Below are 16,301 nucleotides of genomic sequence, written 5' to 3' on the forward strand. Positions count from 1 at the left end.
AATTTCAAGTTTCTTTTGTGGGGGGGGGGGCAGCTTCTTGTGGGCTTTGATAGACTGCTGTATTACATGATAGTGTAACTGATAAAGTTTGTTCTATGAGCAAGAGAAATGTCCCTCTGCCACTGTTGCTGCATTTACTACTGCTTGCGTTTCAGCACCATGTTCATTATGCAGCCTCTTTTCACTGGTTCATTTCTCTCATGGGCAAAAAGAATGCAAAAAATTGAAAAAGGAATGTAAGGACTGAGTCTTTGAGTATATGTAACATAAATATAGGTGAGAAAAGTTGAGATTATACTCAATGGGTAGGACTTCTCAGTGAATAAGGATGTAAAAGTTCATTTCTTTTGGCTGGAGAGACTCATAAGAGTGTTTTTTGCTTTGTTTTTCACCAGGGTAGTAGAATTGAGAGTTTAGAAGAGAAAAGGAAAAGAAGCAGAGAAAGAAAAGAAAAGTAGCACTTAGAAGCTACAACACTGCCAGTCAGCTAGACTCTAACAGTGGGTATGAGAATCTTAAACTACAAGTGAATCCATCACTCTGGTTCAGTAACTCTAAAGGTTACTTTAATCCCAGACCAGCAGCAGCAGCTAAGCCCAGAACTGGTTAGAAATGTAAATTTTCAGGCCTCACTCCAGACTTGCTGAAGAGGAACCTCTAGGATGGGGCCCCGTGGTTTTTTCTAAAGATGACTCTCAGTGATGCACACTGAAGTTTGAGAACTGTGTAGAGTCTAGTTCTATACAAGAGCAAAGGGACAAGTGAAGTTAATTCAATCCTAGTGTCCTAATTAACTGTAACTGTCCCTACAACTACATCCCAAGTACAAATCCATCCCCTGCAGCAGCAGAGGAATGTATCCAACAACTTAAAACAAAGAACTGTCCCTCCTAAAGAAAGCAAGAACTAACATGAACCATCCACATATAGGACATTGTATGTACCCGTTATCCAACTTAAAGTAAAATTCTAAAATGTATCTCCTAAGAATTGGTAAGTCTCATTGACTGTTTGTGGCTGGGGTACTTTTAACTCATTTTTAAAGGCTAGAGCACTGGGTTGGGACTCCAAATGGATAGTATATCAGAAATTTTCTATGCACCTTTGTTCCTAGAAAGCCCTTCTCAAATACTCTGAACGGGTAAAACAAAGAAATCCCCCACCACCCCACCCCATGAATCCTCCCCACTTGTACGAAGAGGACAGACACACGTAAACAGCATGTCACCATGCACCTGGCATGGCCTGTCACAGGCCAGACTGCAGCCAGACTACTACATCTGGTGAAGGGATGGCAGCAAGCCTCTCAGCTGCCTGGTCCAGTCCTGAGATTTGGAGAGTGCAAAAGTCAGAAATGGTAAATCTTTCAAATCTAGCTAAGAATATATGAACTTAAGAGAACATCAACAATAGTAATAAGATACCCTCCTCTGCCTGTGAGAGTTTACTTAATTTTCTGCAATAACAAGGAAACTAGAATAATAATAATTGACCTGCCTCAGAGGTTAAGTTTCGAGTCGAAGTTTGTGTTGCTAAATTAACCATAATTTTTCAGTGCCTTTTGAGCAATTTTTACTTTAACTCCATATTTTTCTTAAAATATTCTTTCACTATGCCATTGCCTTCTAGTGTTATATTTAGATCCATAATAATTTATAAATGGTGCAAGTAAAATAATCAGAAAAAAATATGAAAGATGATAAAGAAACCCATAAAAATATATGTCAAATTTTAAACATGGTAAATTCTATTCATTTAAGGCAAATGCTTAAAATTTAATGGTTATAACCCATCAAATTACATAATTCTCATTAAGCCACTCCATACACTTCCTTAAATAGAAAAATATATGTAAAGTACATAGCACAGTGCCTGACCTACTGTAATGGTCAAGAATGATAGCAGGGGTGAGGTATGGCTTTCAAGAGTCAAATAATCTAAACAATATAACTGATGCACCATTTCTATTTATTCTTTCTCTTCTGCATAATAAAACCACTCTTGAGATTCCACCTTGGTTAGTAGAGACAACAGTTCTCTGGAAAGCAGATTCTATAGCTTCAACTCCCTGAAGAGATGTATACTAATTTACATCAAAAAATCCTTGAGGGTATAAAATATGCCAAGAACTGTCAACATCACAGATTATCACTGGTAGCTTCTGGTATATTGTTAAGTTTCCACTTAATTTTTAAGGGACACTACAGAATTAGTATGACCCCACCTACACTAAGTTTACATACTGTATTTAATAGTGTAATTTTCAAATATGACAGGAATAACCCAGATGTGGAATGCTGAATCATTAATCACAGCAATGATTAATATTTCATAAAATCAAAGCAAGCCTATCCACCCCTTGTGTCATCAGATTTCCATAATGTATGAGTCAAATTTAGAAGGTGCCTAATTTGAAAATACCAGATGCTCAGGTTGCAGAAAAGAAATGCTTAAACTAAACCCTTCTAAGAGCATGAGCAATATAATTTTTAGTATCCTTCTAAAATATGTTTTGGTTCTATTAATCATGAGGAAATTCCAATTTTAGGAAGGGTAAACATGTAACATTTCAGGGGGGGGTGATATAGGAAAAGTCAACTGTATTTTGGTACACAAAATAAATAGTAACAAACTAATAGTAATTATCATCATAGATGCTAGTTCAGTAACAGTCAAGTAACTAACTTAAAATTTGTGTTTGTTAAAGAAATCACATTAAATGTATTTCTTAAATAACAATCTTTTCAATTTTTTGGCCACTGGCATACAGAAAATCAAATGAAATAAATATAACGTAATTCATTTATCATTAACTGAGAGAGGCTTATTCAACATAAAAAGGAAATAGTGTCATACAGAGGTCACACGAAAAAGGGCTCTGGGAAGGTACACACCCAGAAGTGATGACATGAAAGTGGCTGTAACTCAGACTCCACGTATTTTTACTCCTCAAATTAAAGCCCCACCATATATTATAATAACAATCATACAATTACAAAAAGAGTAATCTGATTAAAATCAATGCAGAGGCAATGACTGTAAGTTGAATCCATTTTTTAAAAAAATAATTTTCCTCATTGATACACGTGGAGCATAAAGGTATACAGTAGCAGTTATTCATATGTGAGAAAAATGTACATTAAAGATACCTCTAGAATAGCAATTTCTACTGCTGAATTAATTACTGAATTAACTCCTGCTGTTAAGAAAAATCTTAAAACAGCATGCAGATATATTTCAGCACCAGTCCATAGCTTTTTTAAAATAAGCACTTTACATAGTTGTGAAAGTTATTTTGCAATACCTCACTGTGAAAAGGGTCACTATTTTCATTCCAGTTTTAAAGATAAGAGCCCTACATCTAAGAGTTTTAAATATCCATCACAAAGTCACAAAGAGGATCTGGAAACATATAACCTAAGTAAGAATTTTGTGATACACAGTCCCCAGGACTTATGCTCATTGAGTCTAGAATATTCACATAATAAAGCAGCACACTACTGGGGCTGAAGGATACTTAAATCATTTTAAATGAACTGGAGAATCTCTAAATAAGCCAGGAGCTTCTTTCAAAAGACAAATAAAACCTGTTTATGCATGAGTTATGAAGATTAGAATTACTTTGTTTTCTTTCATATTTTTAACTTTTTTTTTCAACTCAGCAGAATAGTTTAAGTATATAATGAACTACTATTTCTTCATTTTGCACATTTTTGGGGTATAAATTTCACCTGTGGCCATGTAATTCCTCCAATTTAAAGAAATGCTTTGAACATATTCCACTGTTTATTGTAAAACCAGTTCTAAAATATAAATGAAGTTTCTATATGATGCTAAGTCCCCCTTGCCGTTTTCAGATTTGCTTACCTCCCTTATCTTAAATATTGGGTTGAGGGTAGTTCATGTAAATTTCAATAAATGCTTAATGAATTGGGGCTGATATGAGTCCTAAAACTGAGGAGACTTTATTTACCTCTCTTTTGAGAAAATGTGTTTATTTAAGATGAGCAATGCCTAAGATGACAACTTACAGCATTTTCAACATGCTCTACAGCCTTTTCCAAGCACTGGATTCATGGGCCATTTAAAGGCGTGGTGGGCAGAAAGGGCTCTGTGTACATTTGAGTGGCAGTGGGTTAAAGCAACATGTTTCTTAATACTTAAGGACTTCATCAAACTTTTATTCTGCTAGGGATCCCCTTTTAGAGTTCCCCAGGACACAATATGCAACAATTCCAAATTCATTTCACTTCAGAGCTCCTCTCTGGAAGAGCATTTCATACCTGCATTCCACAGAAGCATGCTGGGAAAGCTGCATTACAGACATGCCTTGACTTAATGAGTCACGTTTTACAAAGGGTTCCCACTTCAGAGCCAAATAACCTCCCAAAATGAGCTTTAAATAGTTTTCAACTCACTTTTAGTAGGCGGATTTTAATTTTTTCAGAAATGTATCTACTGGTAAAAATAGTAAACCTGAATTAACATTTTTCTTAAAATTAAAGGACTTGCACAAACTGAACTGTGATCACCAAGGTTGTGAACTGTTCCTTTCACCCACCACCAGCTTGGTCGTCTTGAGCAGGCTCAAGTTGCTGTGGTCAAGGGGTAGCCCTGGCAGGGTTACCACCATGGACTCAAAGAGCAGCCCACCCTTCTGGCCTAGCACTTTCTCCACACCCCTTCTCCCTAGTGTAGGCCTAGGCTATTCACAACTGAGCTATTCTGCTGTATATCATTTTCTTTTTAGCATAGACATCTATACCCTCTTTAAAATTTTTCTCTTTCTTTTACACCTTTTTGCAATTGTTTCAGGAAATTTCTTTTTTTTCTTTCTCTCTTTCTTCCTTCTGCTCCTGAAATCTAACCAAAGCCCTAAAATATGTATGAAAAGTATACAAGTTCTACTGGTTACATGGCTATCAAGGAAACGAGTGAAAAAAAGCCAGCCAAGCCAGTGCTATCCAGCAGGAGTTCCCTTTATGGCACTCAAAAATGCTTTGAGAAGCTCGGGAGGTCCCATTTCTTCTCAAACTACTCTTTATTATTTATACCTATACATCTTATTAGCAATACTGTAAAATAAATGGGTTTTTAATTAACTTTCCCAGGAACCTGAAGAGATGTAGATCATTACATCCATAAGAAAATGGGAATCTCAAGTGACCTGCTTATAAGCCTTTAGAGTGTGACACATTTACAAAGTGTGAGAACCTCAAGGATCAGCAAATTTTCCTTCACTTTATACATTTCTATCATACTTCATTTCTGGGCCAGAACAATGCAGTACACCTGTCATCTATCTTCAATAACCTCACTTCTCCAAAAAATTGGATGGACTAACTATAGATCAGTTGGAAACTGTATTCATGAAAGCATTATGTATTGCCCTTCACTGTAAGCTGCATCAGTACTACTTTCTATTAGTTGTAATAAAGTAATATATAAGCTTGACGTGTAAACAGTCACCAAGTACTAAAGAGAAGATTTGGCATCATGACAGAAGATAAGAAGGGTTAACTGACATCAGAAAGGTCTCCTCACACAACTGCACACATGCTCCAGATGTGTTTTTCTTTTTTTTTTTTTTAAAGTCCTGGCCAGTGACCTCCATGCCTTACACAATTACAGTTGGCCAACGACATGGGAAAACAGTTTGGCTTAGTGTCTTTTACCCTGTCACCTAGAAGAAAATCATATCAACAAAAGTAAATGGTGGCAACAAGGATTCATTTCCAAGTCTTTAAAACCTGCCCCAGTCTTCAGGGTGCTACTTGCTGTGCTGCGGTGGGGATGGCACAGTGATCACTGAGAGAGAGGAGATGCCACCCCCCAACATCACAACCAAGAGAAGCAGAACAAAGGAGAGAGAGCAAGCTTGTGAAACAGTCTCACTTGTGAAATAGTCTCATGTTTTATAGTTGGACTTATATGCAGTGCCTGACTTAACCACAAAAGTGCTCTGTAAGTTGAACAGGGAATATTTAGTCACTGTCAAAGTTACAGTATCTCAGATGATATTGATCTGCATTATCTAGGAAATGAGACTCATGGGACTGCAGTTGTAATTAATGACATTTGCCATACATGATATTAAAGTGACTGGCATATATTTGGAATTACTGTGCTGAACTAAAACAAAAGCCCAAAGAACTCTTGTATATGTAACAAAACCTGTATTAGTCAAAAAGAAAGGATTATTGATCAGATATATTTTGACATTTTAGTTTGGTAAGATTTTACCCACCAAGAAACTATCCGTTTCTTGAGCAGTACCTTTTAAAACACATAAGCAAACAAACAAAGTTAGGCCTCTTACACAATGTATAATTTCTTCATTATGATGGAATGCAACAAAATATCTTGCCCTTGGGTTGCTCGGTTTCAGCCGAAACAAATGCAAATGGCTTGTCAGATGACAGCTGTTTGATAAGGCTCCTCTACAAGACCTGCATGCTTTACTTTTTTCCGTGAAACTTGGGATGAAAGGCAGAAGGCAGGAAGAGAATTAATGTAGCATACAGTCTAAAGGCAATGCTACAACCGTGATTAAGTAGAAAAGTTAAAAGGCACAGATTTTCCACAGCTTCGCTGCGTGCAACCCATCCGTGTAACAAGTTGACAGGCCTAGCGCGTCTGCTCCATCATCCCCTCCGACAGCTAAAACGCAGCACTGCATCCCTTTCAGAGAAAATTTGCGTCTGCACCATGAAGCGTTGTACATTATTTCTTAGCACTGCAGGGGGCTCAAGTCCATATGGAACCTTCACAAATATTACCACAGATCAAACCGGCGGTGTTTGGAGGCAGATTTGACATACCTATTTAAATGAACAGCAGGGGGCCGCGGGCCGCGGGAGAGGGCCTCCGCCAGGCCTGTGCGGCAGCCCCATTACTCAGCAAAGGCAGACTCCGCATTTCATCATTCATTTTGTTTCTGCTAGGGCAAGAAGCTCATTTGCCCAAGGTCAAAAAAAAAGTGAAAAGAAGGGTTTCTTTTTTTTTCCCCCAAGAAATAAATGTACCTGACAAGTGGGGATTTTGTCCTTTGGGTTTGTGGAGCACAAATAAACACCAGATAACTCTAAAAAGCAGGGTGAATGTGTGCACTGATTCAAGCCATAGAAATTTGACTGTCGATGGGGGAAGCCTGATAAATATTTCTGTAACTTTAAAAAATCATATAATGAGTAAAACAGAACTTGACATCATGTTCTAAAAATAAAATGGGCTCTGCATTTAAAACTGGATACTGGCATACACCTTTCTTTTTTTTCATAGTAATTCTGGGGAAGTATCTCAAATTTGCACACCATCAAACACTCATAGCTCTGAAAACAAAACAAAAACTGTTCACAGTACACTCAAATACAGTTGGAAGTCAAAGTGTAATGATACCATTTCTTAGGTTGTGTTTTAGGCCAAATTCTAGACTTGTACTACACTGCATTAACCTATGAAAAAACAAAAATTGTCTATAAATAACAAAAACAGCAGAGAGAGCTATTTGAGTCTCTCTCAAGGCAAATGCCTCCTAACCCCTGACAGCGCCGTACACTTGGTCTCCTCTTTCCTTACCTTGGAAGCACATACATGCACTATTGAGCTAGACATTTATCTCCTGACATGATTTCAATTTGTAGGTAAAAGCATTACAAGGACAAATCATTCTGATATAAATTCTGTGAAGTTTACCTTTAACAAAAATAAATAAAATATAGTCTTTCTTCAACATACCATCTTACCTCTATGTCTTACTTTTGTCCATTATAAAATACTAGGCTAATTCTGAAGCTGGGAAAGGTCTCTAATTAGTTTTACAGCTTACAGTTCATAATATTTATCATAAACATAATATACTTACATGCATTAATGAATAATACGATTGTTTGCCAGTATAGAAGAGAAAATGAAATGGGCGGCCATCTTCTCCCCACTGGATTGCTAATGAAAAGCCAAATGAAAACAAATTAAAATATACACAGAGACAGATCAAATAACTGTATTTAACTGCAGTTATGAGACACATTTATAATAGTGATTAACTTTTAAAATAGCCAAAAAAACAAATTTAGAGTTTTAATATTTGGTTTAGCATATTTGATATGTAACTATTTAAGATATTTAATATGAGGGTACTTCAAAAAGTCACAGAAAGATTTATATTATCTTTCAATTCTATTTTTCTACAAACTTATTGAAGTATCCTCATATTTCATGCCCATTAATATAAAATAATATTTATATTTAATATAATGTTCCTAAATATTTCACCATGAGAATTTCTGTAATGTATTTCAAATAAAAACACCTACAATAGCCAAAATCATCTTGTTAGAACAACAACAACAAAAATTAGGTTTGGCTATAAATACAATGCATCCCCATAGCCTTTAAAAGGAAAACTGATAAAGTCAATAATGCAGCACATTCACAGAATTTGAAACAAAAATATAAAAAAGGAAAATTCTATGCCACATCATTTGTTTCAGCCCTGTGGTGATCCACCTTTGAGAGTATAAAACATCTAAAATGGAAGGGCCTCAAAAAAACGTTACATGTAATCCTTTTGAAATATAGATGATCACTCACTTCTTATAACCACCAAACAAACTGACAAATGGAGTTACTACCTAGTAAATAAGCCAAACACTAACTCCACGTCTTTTTCCCCATTCTACTGAGTTGTTTCTGTGTTAACTATTTGTAGAAACGCCTGTACACTAAAGACTACACTCCTCGGTCCATTACATAAATTGAATACTATTTCCCCAGTCTGTCACTTGCCTTTCACTTTTGTTTATGGCATCTTTCATAATCAAGAAGTTTAAAATATGTATATAGTGAAATCTACCATTTTTCTATGGCAGTATTTTTCAATCATTTATTCATTATTAATCCTACTAAGGAGCTTTTTTCCACATTTTTTCCCTAATTGTCCCCCTCCCAATGAAATTTTAATATCACAGATAAACTGCACTGACTGCTGATGTATACAGTGATGCTCTGGAGGGCCACAAATCATTGTAACAGCTAGGTTTCCTCACCCCACCCCCACCAATCAATCCTTGCCTTCACTGAGAAAGCGCACTGTAAGTCTTGGGCTCTCTAAAACTATTTTCCTATATATTCTTCTGGAATTTTTATTTGTTTTCATGTTTGGGTATTTAATCTAACTAGAGTTTATGTTTGTGAGGCAGAAATACAAATATTATTTTTTCTGGCAGAGTCGTTATCCTTCTACAGTTTTTTGAATAGTAGTACATCCTTTTTCACTGAAGTACTACTTACATCATCTGTAGAAGGTCTTTTTTGTCTGAGGATAATTAGCATTAGACATAGGCCACTTCAAATGAATACACTTAAAGACCAAAATTTCATAATAAATAATGAAAAGTCTTGCTTGAGTATTTAGCTTGAAAGATAAAACCAGATTAGTATTTGCCAATGGCTTATGAATGATTTAAATACTTTTCCAACATCATTTTCACAGACTTCATGAAATCCTGCATATTTTCCAATATTTGTACCTTTACTTATGCAATCCATTCACTGTATTGTTAATGTAATCTGTTAGAAAGTGACATGAAAGACAAACATCTTGGTTGCAGACAAGACCCTACTGCCAAGCTTGGAGAGATGTTTGAGTTGGGTCTCACATCACAGTTGATTTCATTATGTATGTGTATACATAGTGTCTTGGGTTGAATGTCCCTTCCAAAACTTAATTCCCACTGTAACTGTTGAGGGTGGGAAATCCTATTATGGTAATTGAAAGGTGGGGCCTTGAAGAGGTGATGAGATTGTAGGACCAGGTTGTAGTGAATGGATTAAAAATGGTGGTCATGGGTGTGGATTAAAGGGCTTTAAAAGGAGAGTGAATGAGGAGATTAGTCTCTCTCTCTGCTACACCATTTAAGCAATGTGAGACCCCTGCATCACTATAAAGCCACCACCAAAGAAAACCCTCACCAGATGTGTTCCCTGGACTTTGGACATCCCAGCCTCAGAAACCATAAGCAATACATTTCATTTTCTTATAAATCACCCAGTTCCATGTCTTTTGTTATAAGCAACAGAAATGGACTAATACACACAGGTACACATATAAGAGTATATACATATATAGATATATTTGATTTCATTGACTCTAACGTGTCACAGATTTGAAGATGCTCCATTATGTATTTTATATACTATAAAGAAAAAAAAAAGCTGTCATACTATATGGCACGCATCATAGTTTACATTAATCGTAAAGTACATCCTGTTGTCAAAGATGTTAAACTTTGAAACAATGTGTCTTAGAATTCATAAAATATCCCTGAAGCATAGGGCCAGGGAAGCCAAACCCAACTACAGCCAGGTAGAGATCACACCAAAAACACCATTTTCACACGGGTAGCCCTCCATAGTCACCATAATTGCCACAGTTGCCGCAAAAGCGGATAGTCTTTATAGCTGCTGTCACAGCTACCATGCAGATGGAACACCAGACTCTCAACTTCACTAACACAAGGAGAAGCACCACCAGAGACCAAAAAAAAAAAAAAAGAAGAGGTCCTCTTTCTCCACAAAGCACACTCCAGAGTAACAGAAGAAGCATCTGATTTACGGTAATAGGGGAGGACTGTCTCAGTACTGGACAGATCATCTAGGCAACAAACCAACAGAGGAACAGTTAATCTATCAGATGGAGAGAACAAATCTGTGGTTATTAGAGGGGGAGGGAAAAGGGGGAGGGGAAGAGATAGGATATGGGGCATAAAGAATAAGTATGATTTGGGCCGGCCCCGTGGCTCACTCGGGAGAGTGCGGCACTGGTAGCGCTGAGGCCGCAGGTTCGGATCCTATATGGGGATGGCCGGTGCACTCACTGGCTGAGTGTGGTGCGGACAACACTGTGCCAAGGGTTGCGATCCCCTTACTGGTCAAAAAAAAAAAAAAGTATGAATATGCTAGTAAAAAATTTAAAAAAAAAACAAAAAAAACAGATGGAGAAATGTTGTACTTTGTTCCACTGGTCTGTCTATCCTGTGCCACTACTACCATTTTAATTTTCAGCGGTTTTTGCTACATTTTGATACCAGTTAGAGTAAGCTCCCTTCTTTACTGTTTTTAAATGTATCCTGCTGCTTCTTGCACCTTTAATCTTCACAGTTTTCCCTCAAAAGTTGTACCAACACTTTGAAATTAAATTTATTAACAATTTTGAAAATAGTAACTTTGTAATACTGTCTTCCTTTACAGGAACATGGAATCTTTCTCCCAATTATTCAGATTTTCACTTATGATCTTCAAGTTTTACAATTTTCTATATTATCTCTTACATATTTTGTAAGTTTTATTTGTAAGTATTTACAAGTGTTTTAGTTTGTGTTGCTCTTGATACCCCTCTCCCCACTTCAGTTTTCTACAAAATTAATTCTAAATGGGCGATCGTAACATCTATGAATAGTGACTGATTTTCCTAATTTGAGTTTTTTTATCAATACTTTTTTGCCTTTGTTATCCATACTTTTTATAGACCACACTGGTTAAGACTTCCAAAACAATGCTAAATAACAGACGTGAGTGTAGGAACCTTATTCTTGAACTTAATGGAATCTAAGGTACAATTTTTAATTTGATGTTTTTGTTTCTCATGATAATCTTTCTCACACTAAAAAAGTTTCTTTTTTATTTCTAGTTTGTGTTTTTGCCAAAACAAAGAATGCTGAATTTTGTTGACTTTATTTTTTATCTATGAAAATATTTTCCCCTTGACTCATAGAAAATTACATTGATAAATTCTTAACATTAAGCCATTCTTATAATCCAAGGGGGAAAAAAGGTCCTCTGGGTATATTCTCTTAATATAATATTTTACTTGATTTGCTAGCATTTTATTTATTGAGAACAGACTATAAGTTTCTTTTTTATGCAATTCATGTCCAGATATGGCCATTGTGTAAGCCTTCAAAGTGAATTTGGAAGCTTTCATTCTTTTTTTCTGTTCTGTAACAGTTTACATGATAACAAAAGTTACCTACTCCATTAATGTGTAAGAGAACTCACTGACAAAACATTCTGGGCCTATGCCTCTTTCATTATGTCTTTGATGACCTTTGACTTCTTCTCTGGCTTTTAGTCTAACCCAGTATTCTCCTGATTAAAACAACTGTGGCAATTATATTATTTTTTAAACTGCCTGTCTGAAACTCAGTAGAGTGTTGTGGTCATATAAATGTGTTCTGGAGGCACGACTACCCGGGCCTATCTATATCCTGGCTTGGTCACTTCCTGGCTGTGTGTCCTTGGTAAGTTAAACTCCGTATGCTTTAATTCCCACATCTGTAAAATGGGGAAAATAATAGCATCTACAGCACTTAATAAAACTGTTGTGAAGACTGTGAGTTAATACATACAAAGCACTTAGAATTATGCCTGGCCTACTTTGGGAGATTTTTCAAATCAATTAGAATAAAGTTACTCATAACAATCTTATACTTTAAAAATATCCTCTGAATGTTATTTAAAATTCTTAATATTGTCCTCTTATGATTTCTCTTTTTTACTTGGCCAGATTTGCCAGAAGTTGAAAAGCCAATACTTTTATTTATTTATTTATTTTGTTTGTTTGTTTGCTTCTGTTTTTAAAGATGACCGGTAAGGGGATCTCAACACTTGGCTTGGTGTTGTCAGCACCACGCTCAGCAAGTAAGCAAACCGGCCATCCCTATATAGGATCCAAACCCGTGGCCTTGGTGTTATCAGCACCGCACTCTACCGAGTGAGCCACGGGCCGGCCTCAAAGCCAATACTTTTAAAGCCAATACTTTTTCAAAGAACTATTTGGTTTTATTTATCATACTTCTTTTAACTTTCTTCATTATGTTCATCAATTTCATTTTTCTGGCTTCCTAAACTAAATACTTAGTTCATTTATTTTTATTCTTCCTCAATTACTAATATATGTTTGTCTCTGCATAATACAACGTCCATATCCCTCAGGATTTGATAGGAACTGTTTTCATTGTTATGTATTTCTAAATAGTCTGTAATCTCAATTCTGATTTCCTCTTTTTTTTTTTTTTTTTGTCGTTTTTTTTTTTTTCGTGACCGGCACTCAGCCAGTGAGTGCACCAGTCAGTCCTATATAGGATCCGAACCCGCGGCAGGAGCGTCGCCGCGCTCCCAGCGCAGCACTCTACCAAGTGCGCCACGGGCTCGGCCCCTGATTTCCTCTTTAACCCAACAGTTATATTACTCTATTGAGTTTTGGTCAGAAAATCTAATCAATATAATTTCTTTTTGAAATCTGTTAGGTTTTCTTTATGATATTAATTCTATTAATATCCCATAGGCATCTGCGTAGAATATGTATTGTGTTTGTATCTGTAGATATAAAATCATGCTGCATTATTCAAATTCTTTATAGGCTTAGTTAACAGCTTTTGCCTTAAATATTTCAATGCTAAATGTTTGGTGCAAAAAGGTTCATGGTCATCAAATCCATTTAACTGACATTAGGTTTTATCAATATAAATTAACATTCTTGTCTCATTGAATCATTCCCCACCCTCCTCAAATTCCATCTTGTCTAATATTAGGTGCTACTCTTTGCCTTTGTCAACCAATGCAGTATGTATCTTTGTTCTTCTCAGTATTTTTATGACTTGCTTTAAACAGAGTACAAACAGGATTTTTATGTTAACTCAGCCTAGAAGCTTTCATCTTTTAATAAGGAAACTGGCAGTACAAGAGCCATAACTGATCCAATCCTAAAGTTCGCTGATATTTTTTAACACACACAGAATTAAGTTGTTCCATATTTATAAAGAACAACAAAATTGGGAGATAGGTAGTAGGCAGCAAAAAATGTTTTGCTAATTCTAAAGGAGTACTATTTAAATATAGTTAAATACAGTTAACTGCAATGTAAGATAATCCTACCAACACTGACAATTTCAAAATAACACATGGGCATTTTGCAGGGATGTACAGAAGTTTCAGTTACATTCCAGCCGCTAGTAACAATAAACTTTTAATACTGAGAAGCTTGCATGATTTGAAAGAACAAACCAGTCTCAGAGGGGTAGATATACAAGAAGAGACGCAACTAGCAGAGATACATAGAACAAAGACAGGGAGAGACATAGGCGAGGAGCCTATGAGAGGTGGAAAAATAGAAAAGTCCAAAAGAAAGAAAAAAATCACTGTCTTTACAAACATTTACAGAAAAACCACTAGATATAAGTAATCGTGCCTTGTGCATATACTTTTATTTCTATAAAACTGAACTGTATCTTTAAAACTGATGTGCACTTTTAATATAGCCTTCATTTGTTATTTCCTCAAGAGCTATTATTAAACTGATGTTATATTTTATAAACAACCATGTCTAAGAATTGAGGAAATATGAAAGATAGAAAATATTTATTAAAAGATTCAAAATATTTATAATAAGATTCAAAATAAAAGTTATTTCAAAGAGTGAAGTGGAGCAGAATGATAGAATGCCTAGCACTGAACACAGGTAAGACTTAGCAGAAACATCAATGTAAATCAATGTATTTTCTATGGAAATATCTGCTCTCTCACCAATCTCTACTTAATTAACTCTAAAACATACTAATTCTGCCTGCATACTGAGCATCTGTGGCTAGCAAGCTATTCTCTAGTAGATCCAACACATTTTTGCTCCTGAGTTACATGCTTACTAAGAGTCAATTGTGTTTACTCCCAAACCTTTTTCTTACAGTTCTACTTATCTCTATAATTACATGAATTTAGTACTACATAAACAGATGAAATATAAGTGCAAAAAGAAAAGAAAGTTGCTGCTTCCATGAAAACTAAGTTGGAGGCTTTAGAAAGACTTAACAGGAAGTTGCTAAGAAAAGAATTGTTCACCTTTGGTGTGGTTGAGGGGAAAAATTCACAGAAACATAAAAAAGTTCATATTTCTAAAGAAGTTTCTTTAAGTTCTTTGCTTTACTGTAAAGAAATCAAAACTGAAAAACTATGTTCATGCATCAGGGCATGGTTATACAAAAGAAATAGGGAGGAACAGATATATACTCCAAAAAAAATCCTGTATATCAAAAGATGAATAAATAAATGCAAGTTTATATTTTGAGTGTTTTTTAAGAAATGTTTTCTAGCTTTAATACTTTTAAAACTAACTGACAATTACCACCAGTCCACATTGGATAAGAAGCTTATAACGTATAGTAAATATATATTTAATTTCCTGGCAAGTTGAAAGCTTGCTGTGTATTTTCTTCAAGATTTTTTTTTTTTTACACATTTAAAAGATTAAGAAAAATATCTTAAAAAGAAGCCAGAGAAAACAGGGAACACAATAAGAATGATGGCTAGCTGCTCATCAGAAAAAATGCAAGATGAAACAATGGAATCACAACATTAAAGTGCTGAAAGAACAACAACAACAACAAAAAATCTATATTCAATGAAAATATGCTCCCACAATGAAGAAAAAAAAATTTGCATATAAACAAAAGTTGAATAAGTTGCCAGCAGATCTGTACCAAACTCAACCTCAAACAGGTGTATCAGAATGCAAATAATTAGTGCTACAACAGTACAGGCACAACCTCTAGCGGGATGTAATTTTAATATCATTCAATTAAAAAAAAAGTTTGCAAACTTCAGCCAATCATTATCAATTGCAAAATATTTTTGACCTATTTCAGGTTTATCATGACATAGGAGGGCAATTCTGTAATATGTGAGCAACTGCTGATATGTAATCTAACACTGCAAAAAACTTTATTTCATTTGTTAGCAAACTCACCTCTTTGTTTTGGAAAAACCTGTTCAGGATGCTGTAAAATAAATTAAAAGTGTATTAGATAATTACTGTAACATATAAAACTAAGTGAAATTTTTAAAAATAGTAATTAAGATAACTACCTTCATTATTGGCCTGGCTCGTTTCTCAAACAAACCACTTGGAAAAAGGTAAGCAATAGCTCTCTGAAAATACACACAAAGATTAATTAGCAAGTATTATAAAAACAAGTTAATAACTAATAGGTATCAAATACTTACTATGTGCCAGACATTGAACTAGAAATTCACATGCATTATCTCATTTCATAATCTTTTCAATGGGATATTAAAATTACTACACACACATCCCCCAAAAGAAAAAACTGTAACTATTAAGCTAGTTATTGACAATTTTCAAGTGTCAGCTTCAAATGTCACTTCTTGAATGGGATACCACAACTAATCTCTGTTTTATCTTTAAAGGAAAGCTAGAGGTGCTCCCATGCAACTTCTGTGGTAATGTG

The 16,301-nt window shown here is 35.3% G+C and overlaps 1 protein-coding gene across 1 annotated transcript in view; it reads right to left on the reverse strand.

The window, feature by feature from the left end:
- The window catches only part of MRPS9 (mitochondrial ribosomal protein S9), a 56,349-nt gene that overhangs the window by 11,869 nt on the left and 28,179 nt on the right, over nucleotides 1–16,301 (reverse strand). Inside the window, exons 3-5 of the mRNA XM_063078695.1 lie at nucleotides 15,919–15,981; nucleotides 15,800–15,830; nucleotides 7,865–7,944 (exon numbers count right to left, since the gene is read on the reverse strand). Of these exons, the coding sequence (XP_062934765.1) occupies nucleotides 7,865–7,944; nucleotides 15,800–15,830; nucleotides 15,919–15,981 (174 nt within the window). The remainder of the gene's footprint in view (nucleotides 1–7,864; nucleotides 7,945–15,799; nucleotides 15,831–15,918; nucleotides 15,982–16,301) is intronic.

The sequence above is a fragment of the Cynocephalus volans genome, chromosome 14, assembly GCF_027409185.1.
Source record: "Cynocephalus volans isolate mCynVol1 chromosome 14, mCynVol1.pri, whole genome shotgun sequence".
In the NCBI taxonomy this organism is placed as follows: Eukaryota; Metazoa; Chordata; class Mammalia; order Dermoptera; family Cynocephalidae; genus Cynocephalus; species Cynocephalus volans.